This window comes from Coturnix japonica, chromosome 5 (assembly GCF_001577835.2).
Source record: "Coturnix japonica isolate 7356 chromosome 5, Coturnix japonica 2.1, whole genome shotgun sequence".
NCBI classification, from domain to species: domain Eukaryota; kingdom Metazoa; phylum Chordata; class Aves; order Galliformes; family Phasianidae; genus Coturnix; species Coturnix japonica.
Genome location: NC_029520.1, coordinates 24015906 through 24030990, shown reverse-complemented (window position 1 = coordinate 24030990; position 15085 = coordinate 24015906). Strand labels below are relative to the sequence as shown.

General features: G+C 41.2%; 1 protein-coding gene across 10 annotated transcripts in view; it reads left to right on the top strand.

Annotated features, from left to right (window-relative positions):
• The window catches only part of RGS6 (regulator of G protein signaling 6), a 211901-nt gene that overhangs the window by 119899 nt on the left and 76917 nt on the right, over positions 1 to 15085 (top strand). For all 10 annotated transcript variants that reach the window (XR_001555658.2, XM_015864647.2, XM_015864649.2 and 7 more), the window contains one exon: positions 10574 to 10673. Coding sequence is in view for 8 of the 10 variants with exons in the window: in XM_015864647.2 (XP_015720133.1) it covers positions 10574 to 10673 (100 nt within the window). In the remaining 2 variants the exon portion in view is untranslated. Of the gene's footprint in view, positions 1 to 10573; positions 10674 to 15085 lie in introns of those variants that run through there.

Genomic DNA, 15085 nt, shown 5'->3' with positions numbered 1-15085 from the left:
GTAAAAGAATCATTTCCTAGAATATTTTGTGGGATTTTTATAAAGAAAAATGCCACAGCCAAATTCTCATTGAAACTCCCATCAATGTGAAATGACACAGAACTAGGAAGATAATTTTTGTAGGACACTGTGATAAATGGCTCATTTGCTGGCAGGCAGGGCAGCGGTCTAAGAAGGCTGAGCAACAGTAAATAAAAATACCAAGAAAATGAGCGTTAAACCTTCAGGATAAATTAGACAGCAGAGATTGCCAATACTGTGATCATGTGTGACCGAACTCCATGCTCAAGTGTGCTAACTCTCAGTCCTAGGAAGACTGAGGAAATTACTACTGCTGCACTCAGGGAGCACTGAGTCTGGATGCAGGAGAGTGTGAGTAGATACAAAAATGTCTGAACTAATGTTGAGTGGTAGTGAGCCTGTCATCTTAGTGAATAACTGTTTAGTATTTGGAAAGGTCCTGCCTGTTCTGCAAACCTGATAGCAGCCTATGTTTTGGTCATCAAATTTTGGTAACTGTGGGAATGCAATCAAAACTCCCTACAGGGAAAAACTCATTGAATTTCTGACTGAAACTGCTACCCCTTCTCTTTGTGAGTGTGTTGGAGAGCTGCTCAGGAAATAGTCTAGGAATAAACCAGGAAAGAGAGGGAGTTGCCACACTCAGAAATGGACCGGAATGCTTTGAAGTTGGCAGACTGCATGCATTCCCTTTCCTCTCCCCTGACTGTTCAAACATGTATTATTGATGCCTTTCCACCATCCCCTCTCACCCTGCTCCTGCCGTGCCCTTATGCACTGCTGAGCTGAGGCAGGTGCACAGACCAGCATGCAGCCCAAGCTGCTGATCAGGTCTTGTTTCTTTTCATGCCTACTTCCTGGCACTAATGGGGGTCACTTGATGGTAGCAACGAAACCAAAGAGATCTTGTAGATTTTCTTTTTCCTTCTTTGTCCACTTACTCAGTAGCTGTTTTTTTCCTTTGTAATATTTCAATGGTCTTCTAGATATTTTTTTTTAAAAAAAAAAAAAAAGAAAAGCAAGATGGTGCCAAACTGATGGCAAATATGTTGGTATTCTCTGCTACCACTCCTGCCATCCTGTTTAAGTAAGATTTATGCAGACCTAAATTTCCTGCCTTTGAGCTTGTGTCAATTGGGGTTGTATGTTAGGTGGGGGTAGGTGTCTAATTCCAGTTACTTTTCATTGAAGATTTCTACTGAAGATATGAAACCTGTTGGAGCAGGTTCCTTCTAAATATTTTGATGCTTGATTGTCTGTCGAATTGGGGTGGATTACATGGAATATTTGTTGGAGGTAGATTAATGAAATGCTCACCTCTTGACAGAAGGTGAACCTCCAGTGTGGAATGAAGTCGGTATGAAGTGGATAATGTGTTTTGTGACTGATCCCTAAACAATGTAAAACCCGCAAACCTTAGATTGTTAACAGTACCAGAGGAGCTTGGCATGCTGAATCTGAGATACAGCACGGAGGAGGGAGAGGAGTGTAAATATACACATGACCAGGCTGTGTGGTCGTATTGCAGAGGTGAGAGCCTGGGGGTTTCTATGGAACTGACGATCTGCAGTTGTGTTGCCCTGAGTCAGTAGTTCTCCACCCTTCTGTCAGAACCATGTTCTCTGAGTAAGCTTTACGAAGCAAAGGTATGTTTGACTAGTGTCATTCAAGTTCCTTCTGGAAGTAAGAAAACAGTATTAAAATGGCCTAATGGAGAAGGAATGTAAGTAAAGAAATCATCATAGATCAGTCAGGAAGACACAGATGACTTCTGGGACAAGCCAACAGGCTGAGCATCTCTTTCTCTCCTCCCACAGGGATGTTTGAGTGAGATTTGCACACTCCATTACTCTGAGTGCTTCCTCAGAAACTTAGAAATCTTCATAGCTGTTCTGTCATTTAGAGCAATTGTAGCTGCCTGTATTATTCATGTTCTTGGTTAACCTCATATGCTCTTACAAATAGTGTTTGTCACCTGCAGTCCAAAAGAATCTATTCCTTTTGCTTTAATAAACTGTAATCTAACCATGTGTTCTCATTAACTAAAGCCAAATTCCTTAAGGGCTGTTGTGAGAGCCCACTTCAATGCACCTAGATGAACAGGTAGTGCACTGCTAGGGAATATGTAATCATGGTATTTCATACATTGAATGCAGCCAGACTTTCAGTACTTAGCTGGAGATCACCTGGCATCTAAGCCCAGCCCCTCTAATATCTGAGAACAAGCTGGAATGCATAGGAGTTCATTTTCTGCCAAATTTTTCTGCCTTTTTAACATGACACTATATTATATAGAAAATGTGTCAGAACGAGAGAAGTGCTATAGTGTAAAGATAACCTCTATTAGATTGCAGAAAGCAAGTGGTGGAAGGAAAGAGTTAATGAACAACTCTAAATAGGTACTAAAGCTTATTGCAAAGCTTCTTACTGATTTATCTGAAAAGTATGAATAAATCGATAGGCTTGGAAGCCTATTGGGGAAAAAAAAGCTGAAAAATATTCATCACATCTTTATATTTTTTAAACATCTTTGCCTGACCTCTGCTTTCAGGTCAACTAATGTATGGAACAAACGCTGACAGTAGTTAACCGTAATGGGGTTGTTTATCTGTGCTAATCCACTCTGCTAATAGACAAAGACCAATGCCATTGTAAGCTTCCCAAACATAATAAATGTTTTGAGCTTGCCTAGCTACACTTAGAGCTTGGCCATTTGTCTCTCTGTTAAATACAGGCAGCCCAGGGCTTGCTATGTAACTGATGAAGTGCCTCCACCTTCTACTCCGTGGAAATATTTGTCTGCCATTTACTGCTGTAACACCACTTTCAACCTGAGTGTTAGCAGTCTAGGAGGAAACAGTCATGAACTTCATGTTTGCTTTTCTAATCACTGAGCCACTCAACTGATTCTGATGTGATGAAAGATGGAGATGGCACACCTTGCATGTGACATTCTGCTTCAGTGCATCTAGCACTTACCCCTTGGAGCTGCCTATGCTTGAGCTCTTTGCTAACCTCCCCAGGTGGGACTTGAGGAGTCCTGAGGTCAGGACCTGGGGACATGGGGCAGAGGGCTGCCAAGCAGGGCGGTTGGAGGTGAAGGTGTTCTGCTGCAAGTTATTCTGTTTTGCACAAGTACAAATCCCACCACTGCAGAACTATTTTTTCACTTGTTTCTTTAAGATCGAATATATGGGTAAAAAGCGATTATTCTTAGGTGAGGTAGCATTAAGGAGACTTATTTTTCATATTATATGTGATTTATATTATTGTAACTCACGCTTAAAACTTAAGTTATGCTCACTTTGTCATTTGTTGCCAGGCTCCCATGCATTAGACATGAAGTACAACCAAGTACCTTGTCTGTCTCATGTATAATGTTTGACAATTTAAAACGCCCCTCACTTTTACAACATAATTGAATGTTTAACAGTTGTACCTTTCAGCATAACACAGTTCTAACTGCAGTATAAAAGATGTCCCAGAGACCACTTCCGGGGAACTGATGTGAATGAAATCACATCAGCATTTAAATCTTCTTTTCCTTCATCAAACAGTATTCTATAAGCAGAAACCATTGCTGTGCTGAGCAAAATTGTTTGTATAATGAGCACGGTACCGTTGCTCGTGGATGTTGTTCTTCCCTACCAGGAAACAAGAAATCCATAGGAAGAATCCATTTGAAGGATGCCTGTGATTTCTTTATTTGGTGTTTTGGTGATTTTTATGAGTTTTGGTTGTGGTTTTGTTGGTTTGTTTTAGTTGGTATTTGTTTGTTTTAGCATTATAGCAATAGCTGCTATCAAAAGTTGAGGGTGAAAGCAGTTGAGTAGCTCAATTCAAGAGGCTCTGAGTCTTATAGGTTGTGCAAAGTGGCCCATTAGTATAATTTACCATATTTGAATAAATTCCTGAATTAAGATAGTTCTGGTCAGACGGTGTAGTGTCTAATGCTCAGATTTATCTCACATTCTCACTAATACCTACCTCCACAGTTCCAGCTTTTCAATTAAGCACTGCTCAGTAGAATGCTGTGAAATGAAGTTGAGGACCTGGATTTCTGTGGGCTTCCCTTCAGTGTTGAGAGCTCCTTCACAGTGCCTCTGTAGATGGGTGCGCTGTGCTGAATGCTCCAGCTTTGTCCCTGCGTGGGTAACTAAGGTCTTCGTTATCCAGTGCTGCTTGTTTGTGTGATCACAAATCAACTGGTTATTTTAAAATACATTGAAATTTGTATGTATGCTATACAAAGAAAAGATACAGTTAGTGGAAGAAAATGCAAAACATTTCAAATCTACATTCTTTTTACTATCCAGCAAACAATTCTTTACAAAGCTGCCTTCTCTTTGTTCTAAAATTCAGACAAAAACATTTTCTTCCTCAGTGGTTACCTTTAAATTCTGGCTGGCAATTTATTTATCTGTCTGTGTCTCTGCTCTTATACTTTTATTTCTTTATTTTGAGTAAATACATAAAAATAAGTTGACTCTTCATGTGGAAATGGACGGGAGCTAAAAATACTATCTCTTGAGTGTGATTAATAGGGTTGTCTCTTTCTCCTGTAATTTACAAGCTGCTCTGCTTTACCCCTACTTTGCAGCATTTAGGAGTGGGGGAGAAACTCATCTTTATTGTGGCATGCCACTTCACAGTGCAAAGAGTTAAATGATGCATGAAATGACCTGTCACACTGCATTATGTGCCACAGTGGTGCATACAGAACAGTGTTTCTTTCCTTTTTTGTCAGAAAAAAAAAATTCCCTAGGCCTGGCCATTTTCTTGCTTTGACGACTTAACATGTGATGTGTATATGTGTATTTCTACATAATTTGCTTTAGCTCAGCCACAGGAGCCCATCAGATACTGAATAAAGAAAGGAAGAATGTGTGGGGTTGTTTCCCTCCTCCATTTATTAGGGAGGAGGAGATCAGTGGAAACTGGATGCCTGTTACAAGGCTCCTTTCTAGAAAAAAAACAAACCAAAATCCATCTCTATGTTTCAAATTGGAAGTTAGTGTTTGAAGTATTTTCTAAATGGCTCCAAGTAACCTTGTTACTGTGGCTAAGGTTAGGCTTGTGTATACGAAGCTCTAAAAAAGGAGTAGAAAATGCTCATACGCTGTATTTCTTAGTTCATTGTGATAGGTTCCAGCTCATGCTGTATGGTTCCATCTGATTTTGCTTGCAGCTGATAGTGCTTTGAAGCTCAGGTTGAAGGAAAAACCTGCAATGTTCAAGTCCTGTCCTATGATTCACAGCATTCTTGTTTTCCCTACAAATACTTTTCTACCCTTCTAGGAGGGCACAGACATACAAACTTTCCTCAGGGCTGGGGCCCGAATTTATGATAAAAAAAAAAGAAAGAAGGGAAAAAAAAAAAAAAAAGGAAAATTTCTAAATTAAAGAAGCGAGAACTGGAGAATGACCCATTCAGTCTTCAAAGAGCATTTGAGATGATGCAGTTCCCTTTTCATCAATGCTTGGATTTTTAAAGACACCAGTAGCAATGCCAAAAACCTGTTCAGGCACCCTCAAATCCCTTTACTACTAAAAATGCTTTCATTGATGCCAGATTCTCTGCAAGTACTACATTTATCAAACTAGTTCAGCGTCACGGGAGAGAGAGCTTGTCTTGGGTTGCTGCAGGCGAGGCTTTAGAAGATGAGTGTACAGACCTGGGTGGCCAGCAGTGACAGCTGGATCTGGGTTAACATGAGGGCACAGTGCAATGTATTGCTTGGTGCAGTGTTGCCCACAGTTTGGAGCTACCCAGGTCAGGAATGCTCTCTGCTGAGTGTGTAAGCTTGGCCTGTTTATGTTCATGTCAGCCCTGTCCCAGTCTCCAGAGTTGGCTTCTGCAGCCTCTTTGCTGGTTTACAGTGGGAAGGGAGCCATATCCTGGGTGCAGTGAGTCTGGGAGCCAGCACCTCCCTGTAGCCATTGGCTGCTATGATCAGCTTGTCTATTTGTTATGTCACTGAGGGCAGTACTATAACTCCTTTTATGTACTGCCTTTCATCAGGCTTGAAAAACTGGCCTTAAATCATTTTACAGATTGGAGACTCAATCTGGTGTTGTTGGAGGGCTTAAGATTCCTGGAGCTTTCTTAGTCATTGCTGTACTAAACCAGGTTTTGGCATAATTTTATGCCAAAAACCAGGTTAGAGCACAGCCTGAACCCAAAGTGAAATTCAGAGCACAGCCAACAAGGGAACCACTTGGAGAGTCAGAGCTGTTGAACTGAGATTGCCCTTACTTTTGGTGCCTGCCAACTGAGGCAACTTGTGTAATGCTTCAGATGACAGCTGGGTTGCAGCTTTGCTTCTAAGGTGTCCCTTAGGCTGGGTTCAGGGCCTTCACCAAGCCCGCAAAGGGCTGCATGCTGTGCTTGGAGAAAGGGGAGCAGGGTGGGACACAGCTCTGCTCCTTCATGTCTTGGATGGAGTTTGCTTCTTCTGAATTAGTCCCCATGTGGGCTGTGGTAGGTATGTGTGCTTTGCACTCATTCATCACTGCATGAGCGATCAAGAGAACTGTGCACCACTTATATGAGGTGTAGTGATGCAATGGGAAAGCAAATCTCTAATGTTTCCAAGGCAACCTGTGCGTCTGCCCCTGGCTGGGAGACAGGAGGCTGCCCATCACTGCAGACAGTGGCTTCAGCAGACCTTGCCAGAAGGAAGAATGTGCTTGTCCCAAGCCCCTCCTGGTATTGGCATGAAGGGAGCAGTACTGCACATCAGTTTTCCCAGCTAGAACTCTCTGTGCTTTTGTGTGTGTCTGTGCATGGTTTTTTTGGACTTGTGTGACTAGTTCACAAGCTGCGCAAAAGCCACCTGTATTCAGTATATACTGTGTAGCACTAATGGTATAACTTTTTATCTTAAAATGTGACTTGCATCATGCCTTAGTAATAATTGTTCAGCTATTTGGATTCCACTGTAGTGTTTTAAAATGCACATCATCTTCTCTGGGTCATAAAAAGATTAACGCTTCTGCTTGCAGAGCAAAACAAAGTCAATATTTGATCTAATTTGAAGCTGACCTGAGGTATCTGATGAAAGGGGCTCTATTCTGAATGTTGTAAGATCTTTGAAGCTGATGAGTTCCTAGCATTGCTTCCATAATTAAAGTTGCACGGTCAGTAAACATGAGTTCACTCTGAGTATGTTTACACAGCTCTCCGACATGCAAAAAACAGCCGTTTCTTTCATGTGATTACAGCTCATGTAGAAATTTTGAGCTAATCAGGAATTGTCTGTCAAAATGTTTTTAATGAAAAACTGAGTTTCTGTAACCATTGATGCACTGATGTTATTTTGCTTTTGACTGTTGACACTGATGGGCAAAAAAGCTTGGGTTTTAGCAGGGGGAGAAAATTGCATTAGTTCAACTTATTTGTAGAATTTCTGGATTAATTTGCTGTGTTTTGAGTTTGCTTTCTTTTGCTGAATGTTAAACTGTTTTGTTTTTTTTTCTAATGGCACACGTACTGCCCGAGGGGAATAGCTGCAGCTCCTACTTTCCATGGCTGTCTGCTTCTAATGTTGGTCACTGGTTCAGGCACTGCATGGTGCTCCCCAGACCCTGGTAGTGCTCTTCAGCAGCTGGGTAAGAAGGGCCACTGTTTGTTCCTGGCCACCATTCAAGATGATCCTACTGATGGGATGGGTCCTGCCCATCCCTGTGAAGGTTTGACAAGCAGACACTTGTTTGTGGAGCTGTGGTGATACTGGCAGCAGGCCATAAATAGTTGCGGAGGACATCTCTGTGTATGTTTTCTCGCTGACACCCTCTGAAGCTGTTCAATTAGATGTTTATAAATACTAAAGCATGTCAGCAGTCTTAAGATGACATTATTAGCTCTGTTTCACCCTCCAGTAACAACTGAAGAATGTAGTTATTCTTTTCTGGCTTCACATGCTTACGTGTGAGGAGACCCTGTGGCAGACTCTGCCTTTATCTGAAAATTAGCTCTGAAATTTAGGAGGAAGCGTAGATGAAAGCAGCATCAGTTGCAGCTCCTGCTCTTAGCAGACACTGAGAATTAGCTGTGTGGAAGCAGCCAACCAGCACTGCCAGCCGACACACCCCTGTGCTGCCTTGCACAGGCTTGGCTCTGGGCAGCGGGCATATGAGATGCCCTCGGAGATGCTGAGCAGATCTTATGTAGCTGTCTCAGGAGCTCTCTGTCCTTCACTGGTATCTTTGAATTCTGCTTCATTGCCCCTCTGTGATGTGCTGTTATCTCCATGAGGCAGGAGGGGAGCCTTGGACAGAGACAGATGGGTTTGTTTGCTGGAGGTCACGAAGCAGTTCTCCAGCCGTGCTTCTCTGCTGGTTCCCTGTGCTGTCTCAGAGGTGCTTCCTCCTTCAGAGCTGCTGCTGGTTTGTTTTGCTGGTAATTGTGCTGTTTTGTGCGTGTAATTGTTTCTGAATCAGATGAGAGGACAGAGGGAAGAAAGATATAACATCTGAGAAGGAGAAAAGTGGCACCCAACACTTGGACAGAGAGCAGAAACTGCTGGTAGTCAGGCAGGACGGCAAAATGAAGAAGCAGCTTTTGAGCCTTTTACAAAGGAGTCATCTCTAGAGCTACTGCAACTGAAATCCAAATTAACAGTCCCATTTAAGGTATGGGAGCCAGCTTTATTGCTTTGAATGGAGTCAGTTTAGGGAAGAGAAATGTATTTTGCCTTTATTAAATATTTACTTTGCTTGAAAGCTAGCTTTTCTTATCATGACAATCATCACAACTTGTAATGACTTAAATTGTGTTAGGTGGTTAACTTGGTTTCCAGTGAGCAAAACAAGAAGTTTATTTTCCATCACTAAAGCAATTATTTTAGCTCTTTTCAATTCCGAACTTTTTGTTGAAGTAAAAAATAGGAAGCAACAATTTAGGCAAAAACAGTGCTTGTTTTTGAAGTCTGCAAGTGTACCTCAAGACATGGAACTCATTTTGGACTATCTTATTCCTGGTATGCACGGAAAAATCTGAATTCTGCATCCAGTTGTAAGTGCATCTGGAGAAAGGCAGTAAATGTATAGGTCAGAGTTCGGGACAAAAATGTCTGACAGCCTTGCTTGGTGTGCTTTGGTAAAGGGGAAATGTTTGTAGTAATTTTCATAGTATTTGGTTCAGAACAAAATAAGCACTATTCTATCAGAAATAGACCCTAGATCAGAGAATCATGGAGGGGCAGGGCCAACCAGATAACTGACCCTTCAGCAATCTGTTGACTTTCTCAGGTTATTTTCATCTTTGTGATTTCATTCCTGCTGAGGACCCATTTTGGCATGTGTTAACTTAATATGTAAACAAGGTGTGAACAGTTCAGCTATGTGGTAGTCAGAGGTTAAAAACACAGTGATTAAATGCAGTATCTGATGTTGGCAAGAAGATTTTCTTACAATCTTGGGAAGGCTTGAAGTTAAACTTGTTTTGAAATGTGAGTGTTGAGTCTGTGAAACAGATTTACTTTCACACATCTAGATGAGGGACAATCTTCTGAACTGAAGAGATCTTGTCCTCCTGGACAGGGGCTCTTTGCTGAGGTTATATTTCACATCATTTCTAAAGAGAAAATCTTCAGGGAAGCTATCAGAAGTGTGATGCCTTGGAAGGGCTTTGCTCTCTGTGTGACCACTGCTAGCTTCTGCCCTGAACAGCTGAAGCTTCTGTGACCATGAGGCAGTGATACTCTGAACCACTTGAGTTAACAGGAGAGCTTCTGCTTTATTTTTCCTGTGTTTCTGAGACCTCTGTGCCTTGAAAGACAAAAATTCTCAGAAATGCCATGTATCCATGTTGTTTTTGCTTTCAGCTTCTAGTTCTCCATGCTGTTGCCTTCAAGTAGATGCAGGAGGTATCCTCAGTTATTATCCCTTCCAGTTTTAGGAAAAAAATGGAATGTTGTATTAAGCTCCTTTCTTCAGTAATTAGAAAAGTTGCTCTGAAAGTAGTGCCTCCTATTTATTTTCATGGAAACTACAACAGTTACAAAGCGTGCAATAACACTATTTGATAGAGCGAATTCTCAGCTACAGAATGATATTTCTCAACACAGCAACAAAATATCATGGATATTGGTAGGAAGGTTCAACCTCTACAGCTGTACAACTGCCTCTAATGTTCTGGGTCAACATAATAAAATAACAGGTGTTACTTCTGTAATAGCCCTTGTAAGTCCCTTAATTGCTAAGGCTTGTGGAGATGACTATACTTTCCTGTATATGATGGATTGGGTATGATCCTGGGAATTTAACTTAATGCATGTGTGGACTCAATGTTTTTCTGTCTCTATCACCACCTTTCAGCAAAAAAGAATGGAAAGATTGTCAGTGCATTCCTACTACCATCTTTCAAGCTTATCTTTGTCTCAGGGTTTAAACTGGGGAGCTGATGACCATTTCTCTAGGTCTCTGCACAGTAACACATGTAACTTACTCTGTCCCCATCCTATCAGCATGACTTAAAAGCAGTCAAGTTACACAGATGTAACGTTCACTGTTTTGCATAAGCCAATGAGCATTTTCTTCCTTTTGACAGATTGAAGACATCATTACAAGAATGCAGGATGACAAAACTGGTGGAGTTCCCATCCGAACTGTCAAGAGCTTTCTGTCTAAAATCCCCAGTGTCGTCACCGGTAAGGACCCTGGTTACAACAGAATAGAGGGTGAGCTGGTGCTAGCTGGCTGTAGGCCAACATAGATGCAAAAAGAAGGAATGTAAGAAAAAAATTGCACATCTCTGCTTAATGTTTGCACTTTGTTGTTAAAGGTGAAGTACTGAACCAAGATTGATTAACTGTTTAAGTAAGCCAATATTTCTATTTCTTTATGGTGAGTTATATTTAAAAGTATGTTACGTGCTTCAGTGCCTGTCACACAGTCTGTCCACATCATGGAAGTAGGAAGATTTTAGGGAAGAAATCAGGAAAGAATGAAGATTCCCTTATACCCAAATACTTTTCTTTGGACTTTTTTGTAGAAATATGAGAAATATGTTTTGTGCACCTATATCTTTTTATTAAGAATATGCAAATGTGTGAATAGTGCAGGAACTGATTGTCAGTACAAAAGTGTTCCTACCCAGATTTCCAGACAGAATAGTTGCTGGTACAACAACGAACTTATTTTATACATTTATTCAGGGTGATGTGATTTAAACTGCTTGGAGGGACTGTAGTTGTGTTTCTGGTGTGCGCTTTTGACAACGCTGTGGTAGTACTCATTACAGTGACACAGAAGTGCCATTTCCCTTCTACATCACTAGACTGTTGTCCAGTATCTGACCCCACCTACAACTACATTTATCACTCACGATCTCCTTCATGTTGTAAAGCATACATAACTTTTGTAGTCCTGCAGATTTTCTTTATCAGATACACACACTGGTTGATCTGTTTAGGGAAGTTTCAATTCTGTTTACTGAAAAAGTGAAGAACTTCATGCTCTGTGGCTGCTGCAGTGACATCTTCACTCCTGTAAGGTTGAAATAATCACTGAAAATGCAGAAGTGTATTACTGCATATGGACAGTGCGCTGATAACTGGGAAAAAAACTGGCAGTTCAGTTGGATGCTTCTTGCTCTTGGAGACTTTATACTGTTGTAAAATAATAGGATAATATTTCTAGTCAACAGGAATACTGGTAATACAACTGGTATCAAGTCGCTGCAAATACGGTTCCCTGCAGTGGAGCATAGCTGAGCTAAAGCACTTCAGAAATATCCTTACTGTGAAAAATGTTGGATTGAGCAGAATTTGAGGTTGTGAGGATTCATTCAGGAGTGTGGTTTAATATCCTTGTGTCAGGAAAATAATGTCTGACTTAAGCTACAGGAAGGGAATGTAAATCTGCGGATAGGCAGGGAATGTGAAAACTGAAGTTTTTATTTAAATAAGGCTCGATCCAGTTAATCCCTTCTTATTGAGCAACAAGCTCTTCTGTTTGGAATTGATTCCAGAATGTTGATTCAAAGTCTCTGGCAGTTGCAGGATTATTGTGTGAAATAAGCATGAATCTAGAATGAGATGTGAAAACTGTGATACTTAGTCTACAATATACAAGCTGGATGTCCTGAGATTTACTCAAGTGTAATTGGTTTCGGATATTCCTGTTAATATTCAAAGCATTGATTAAGCGGTTGATCTAGTCATCAAGTTGTCATCTTTAAACTGATTATCCTTAAGTAGCACCGAGGTTGGCAGCTCCCTGGCAGGATGGAAGGTGCCACCTTGCACTCTGTTCCTCTGAAAAGGCAGCTGCATCACCCTGAAGTGGCTGTTCTCAACATCATGGGGAATAGTAGAAAGATGAAAACAAGAACAAAGCCTCCCTCTAAAGCTCTCAACAAACTCTCAGATTTGGAGCAGAATAAGCTCAGCAGCACTCCCTTCAGGTGATTTGATGACAGTTACACTGTGTTGAGCTAAGCACTGCATGAGGCCTCCAAGTTTGAAAAGTATGGTTAAATAATGGATCGGTGAACAGCCCAAAGTCTTCTCTCCATTTCATATTTCTCCCTTCAGCTGCATACACCTACTTGTATATGTTTTTGGTGTTCATAATAAATGGCCAAAGAGCTGTGGAGCTTGATGTGTGAGAGGAGGCAAGAACACATCTGAGAAGAAGCTGGTTTTTGTTCAGTCTGAAGGAGGCAAAGCTAAAGTGAATGTGAACTTATTGAGAAAATAATGTCAGGGACATGTAGTGGAAGTACAAAAGACAGTGCACACAAGCTGCATGAATAGAAGTTCTAACTAGATATAGGAAGAAAGCTCTCTGTGATTAGAGCAGCCAGGCAGTAGCCAGGAGAGAGGCTGTACAACCAGCGTGTTTTGGAGCTATTCAGGAATCCCTGAGCACAGCTGAACTGAGCAGTCTGGCCTAACTTGGCATTTAGCCTTGCTTTGAGTGGAGGTTGGACAAGCCTCTTGTGAATCCTCGCAACCTGAATTATTCTGATAATAGTCTACTCAAAATTAGTGCTTTTCTGATTTCTTCAATTTCATGAACACGAGATAATTTCAAAAAGCTTTGGACGTATCTTTACAGCTGTCTCCTTAGGAAGGACTTAATTTCTAGACTCTGGCATTCTTGCATACTTGTCTTCTAGCTGAAAAATAGAAGTGATGTTAAGATATCATTTCCTTGGCAGGTTTTCAGTTACTGTTATTAACAGTGCTTTATTTTTGCTTGACACTTGTATTATAATACATCTTCTCACAGAAGAAATGTAAAATCTTAAAGAAAAACAGAACATCGTTACAACTCTGCCTTGCTGCTCTAAACATGCAGCTCTGTTTATAGTACAGAAAAGTGGGTGTTTGATTTAAAGTTTGAATCCCAGGGAAGGAACCACTCATCTCTGTTTTGCTTTCATGTCTGGATGCTTGAGTTATGAATGAAGAGTCCTGTAACATAAGGAAAAAGAACATCAGGGAATTATCATTAATGGTTCTCTCTAGACAACAGGAGCCTGGGAAAAGGATGAAAAAGCTTTTTTTGAATGTGTGATGAGTCTACATGTGGATGCTGTGCCAAAGGCAAGTTTTAATCTGCATTAGAAATAGATTTGTGTATCCTCTTCCTTGGCTTTTGCCTCAAAGTAGGTCAGCCAAAGGAGGATGTATCACACCATTATCGTAGTTTAGTCTTCACTTTCATGGGCAAGCTGCAGAAAATGAAAGTAAGGTGTAACCAGGCAATGTAGCATCTGTGTGCACACATTCAGCAGATTCTCTGGTAATTTTAGAGTACAATGCTGACACAATGGACAAACAGAAGGAAAAACTGACTAAAGACAAGGATTGAGGAGGGCTGTGACCCATACATCAGCCAATGTCCACAATGACAGTCGCTGCAATAGAAAGATGTTTGCATTTCTCTTTTAATGAGAAAACCATTTCCTCAGTAATGATTTGTTTCTGTAAGTGGATCAGCAATTCTCTATTGTCCTAGACTGATAAAAGAATCATCTCATTATAGTATCCAACTACAAAAGTGGCCTGCTCCTCTTTCTGATGTCCATGCTTCCAGATCTTAAAGCTAGCCTTCTCTTTGGTCAGTGTACACACCTGTACTTTCTTCTCCCACTGATTCAGACTTAGCCCTTTACAATACTGATGATAAAAGTTAGAAAAGCCAATGCTAACCTGCAACAGCTGACCTTTATCCAGTGTAAAAAACCTCCTTAGTGCTTTCTTATCTTCCCTTCTTCCCCAACCACATATCCCCATCTGATCCTGTGTTCCAGCATCTTTGCTGTGATAGTGCAACAGAGATGTGCTGTCTTTTACCATTCTGCCCCCATCTCAAGAAGTATAGATCATTCATCCTGACCCATAACCCATCTGCTTCGAGCAGTTCTGACCCCACAGGAGAGATAACTTCTTCTAGCAGCAGTACTCTTGCTGTCACCCCGCTCATGCACTGCTCCTAACCCTTACCCCCAGTGCTTGCTTGTGTCTTTGCTGTGATCTCATAGATCGCTGTGCGTCTTGAAACACTGATAGATGGTATCTGGCTGTGCTGGGTTGGGGTAATTGCCATACAAATTTCATGCACCCAGTTCTGCCAGTGTATTTCATTCTTGACCTGCCATGTCTTTTATACCAAGTTCCAGACCTCTCTGAGCAGTAAGTGCCAATATTACTGAATACAGCCAGATGGCCTGCCATTTCTCAAGACTCATGATATATACCAAGTTTAAACTGCCATGTGTCTCTGTCTGAAGAAGCCAGCATGCATCTTGGCAAATGCACATAGAGTTGTCCCAGAACACGTCAGAATGCCAACTCCTCAAAGAAAATGCATTTGGCTGGAGCAAGTAAATCCCATTGTGTTGGAAAAGGGTTTATTATTGATAGTGTTCCCCCATGGTTCAGGGCAGCTAAGGTATGGTGGATTTCATGTTGTGAGGTGAGCTCCTCAGGAGCCAGTCTGGTGGTATTTGTAGCATTTTTCCTTCAGGGGAACTCAAATGCATCTCACATCCAGATGTGGCAGCTAGAGGTGCAAAAGTAAAGAGCAGGTTCCTCTTTTTCAGGGTTTT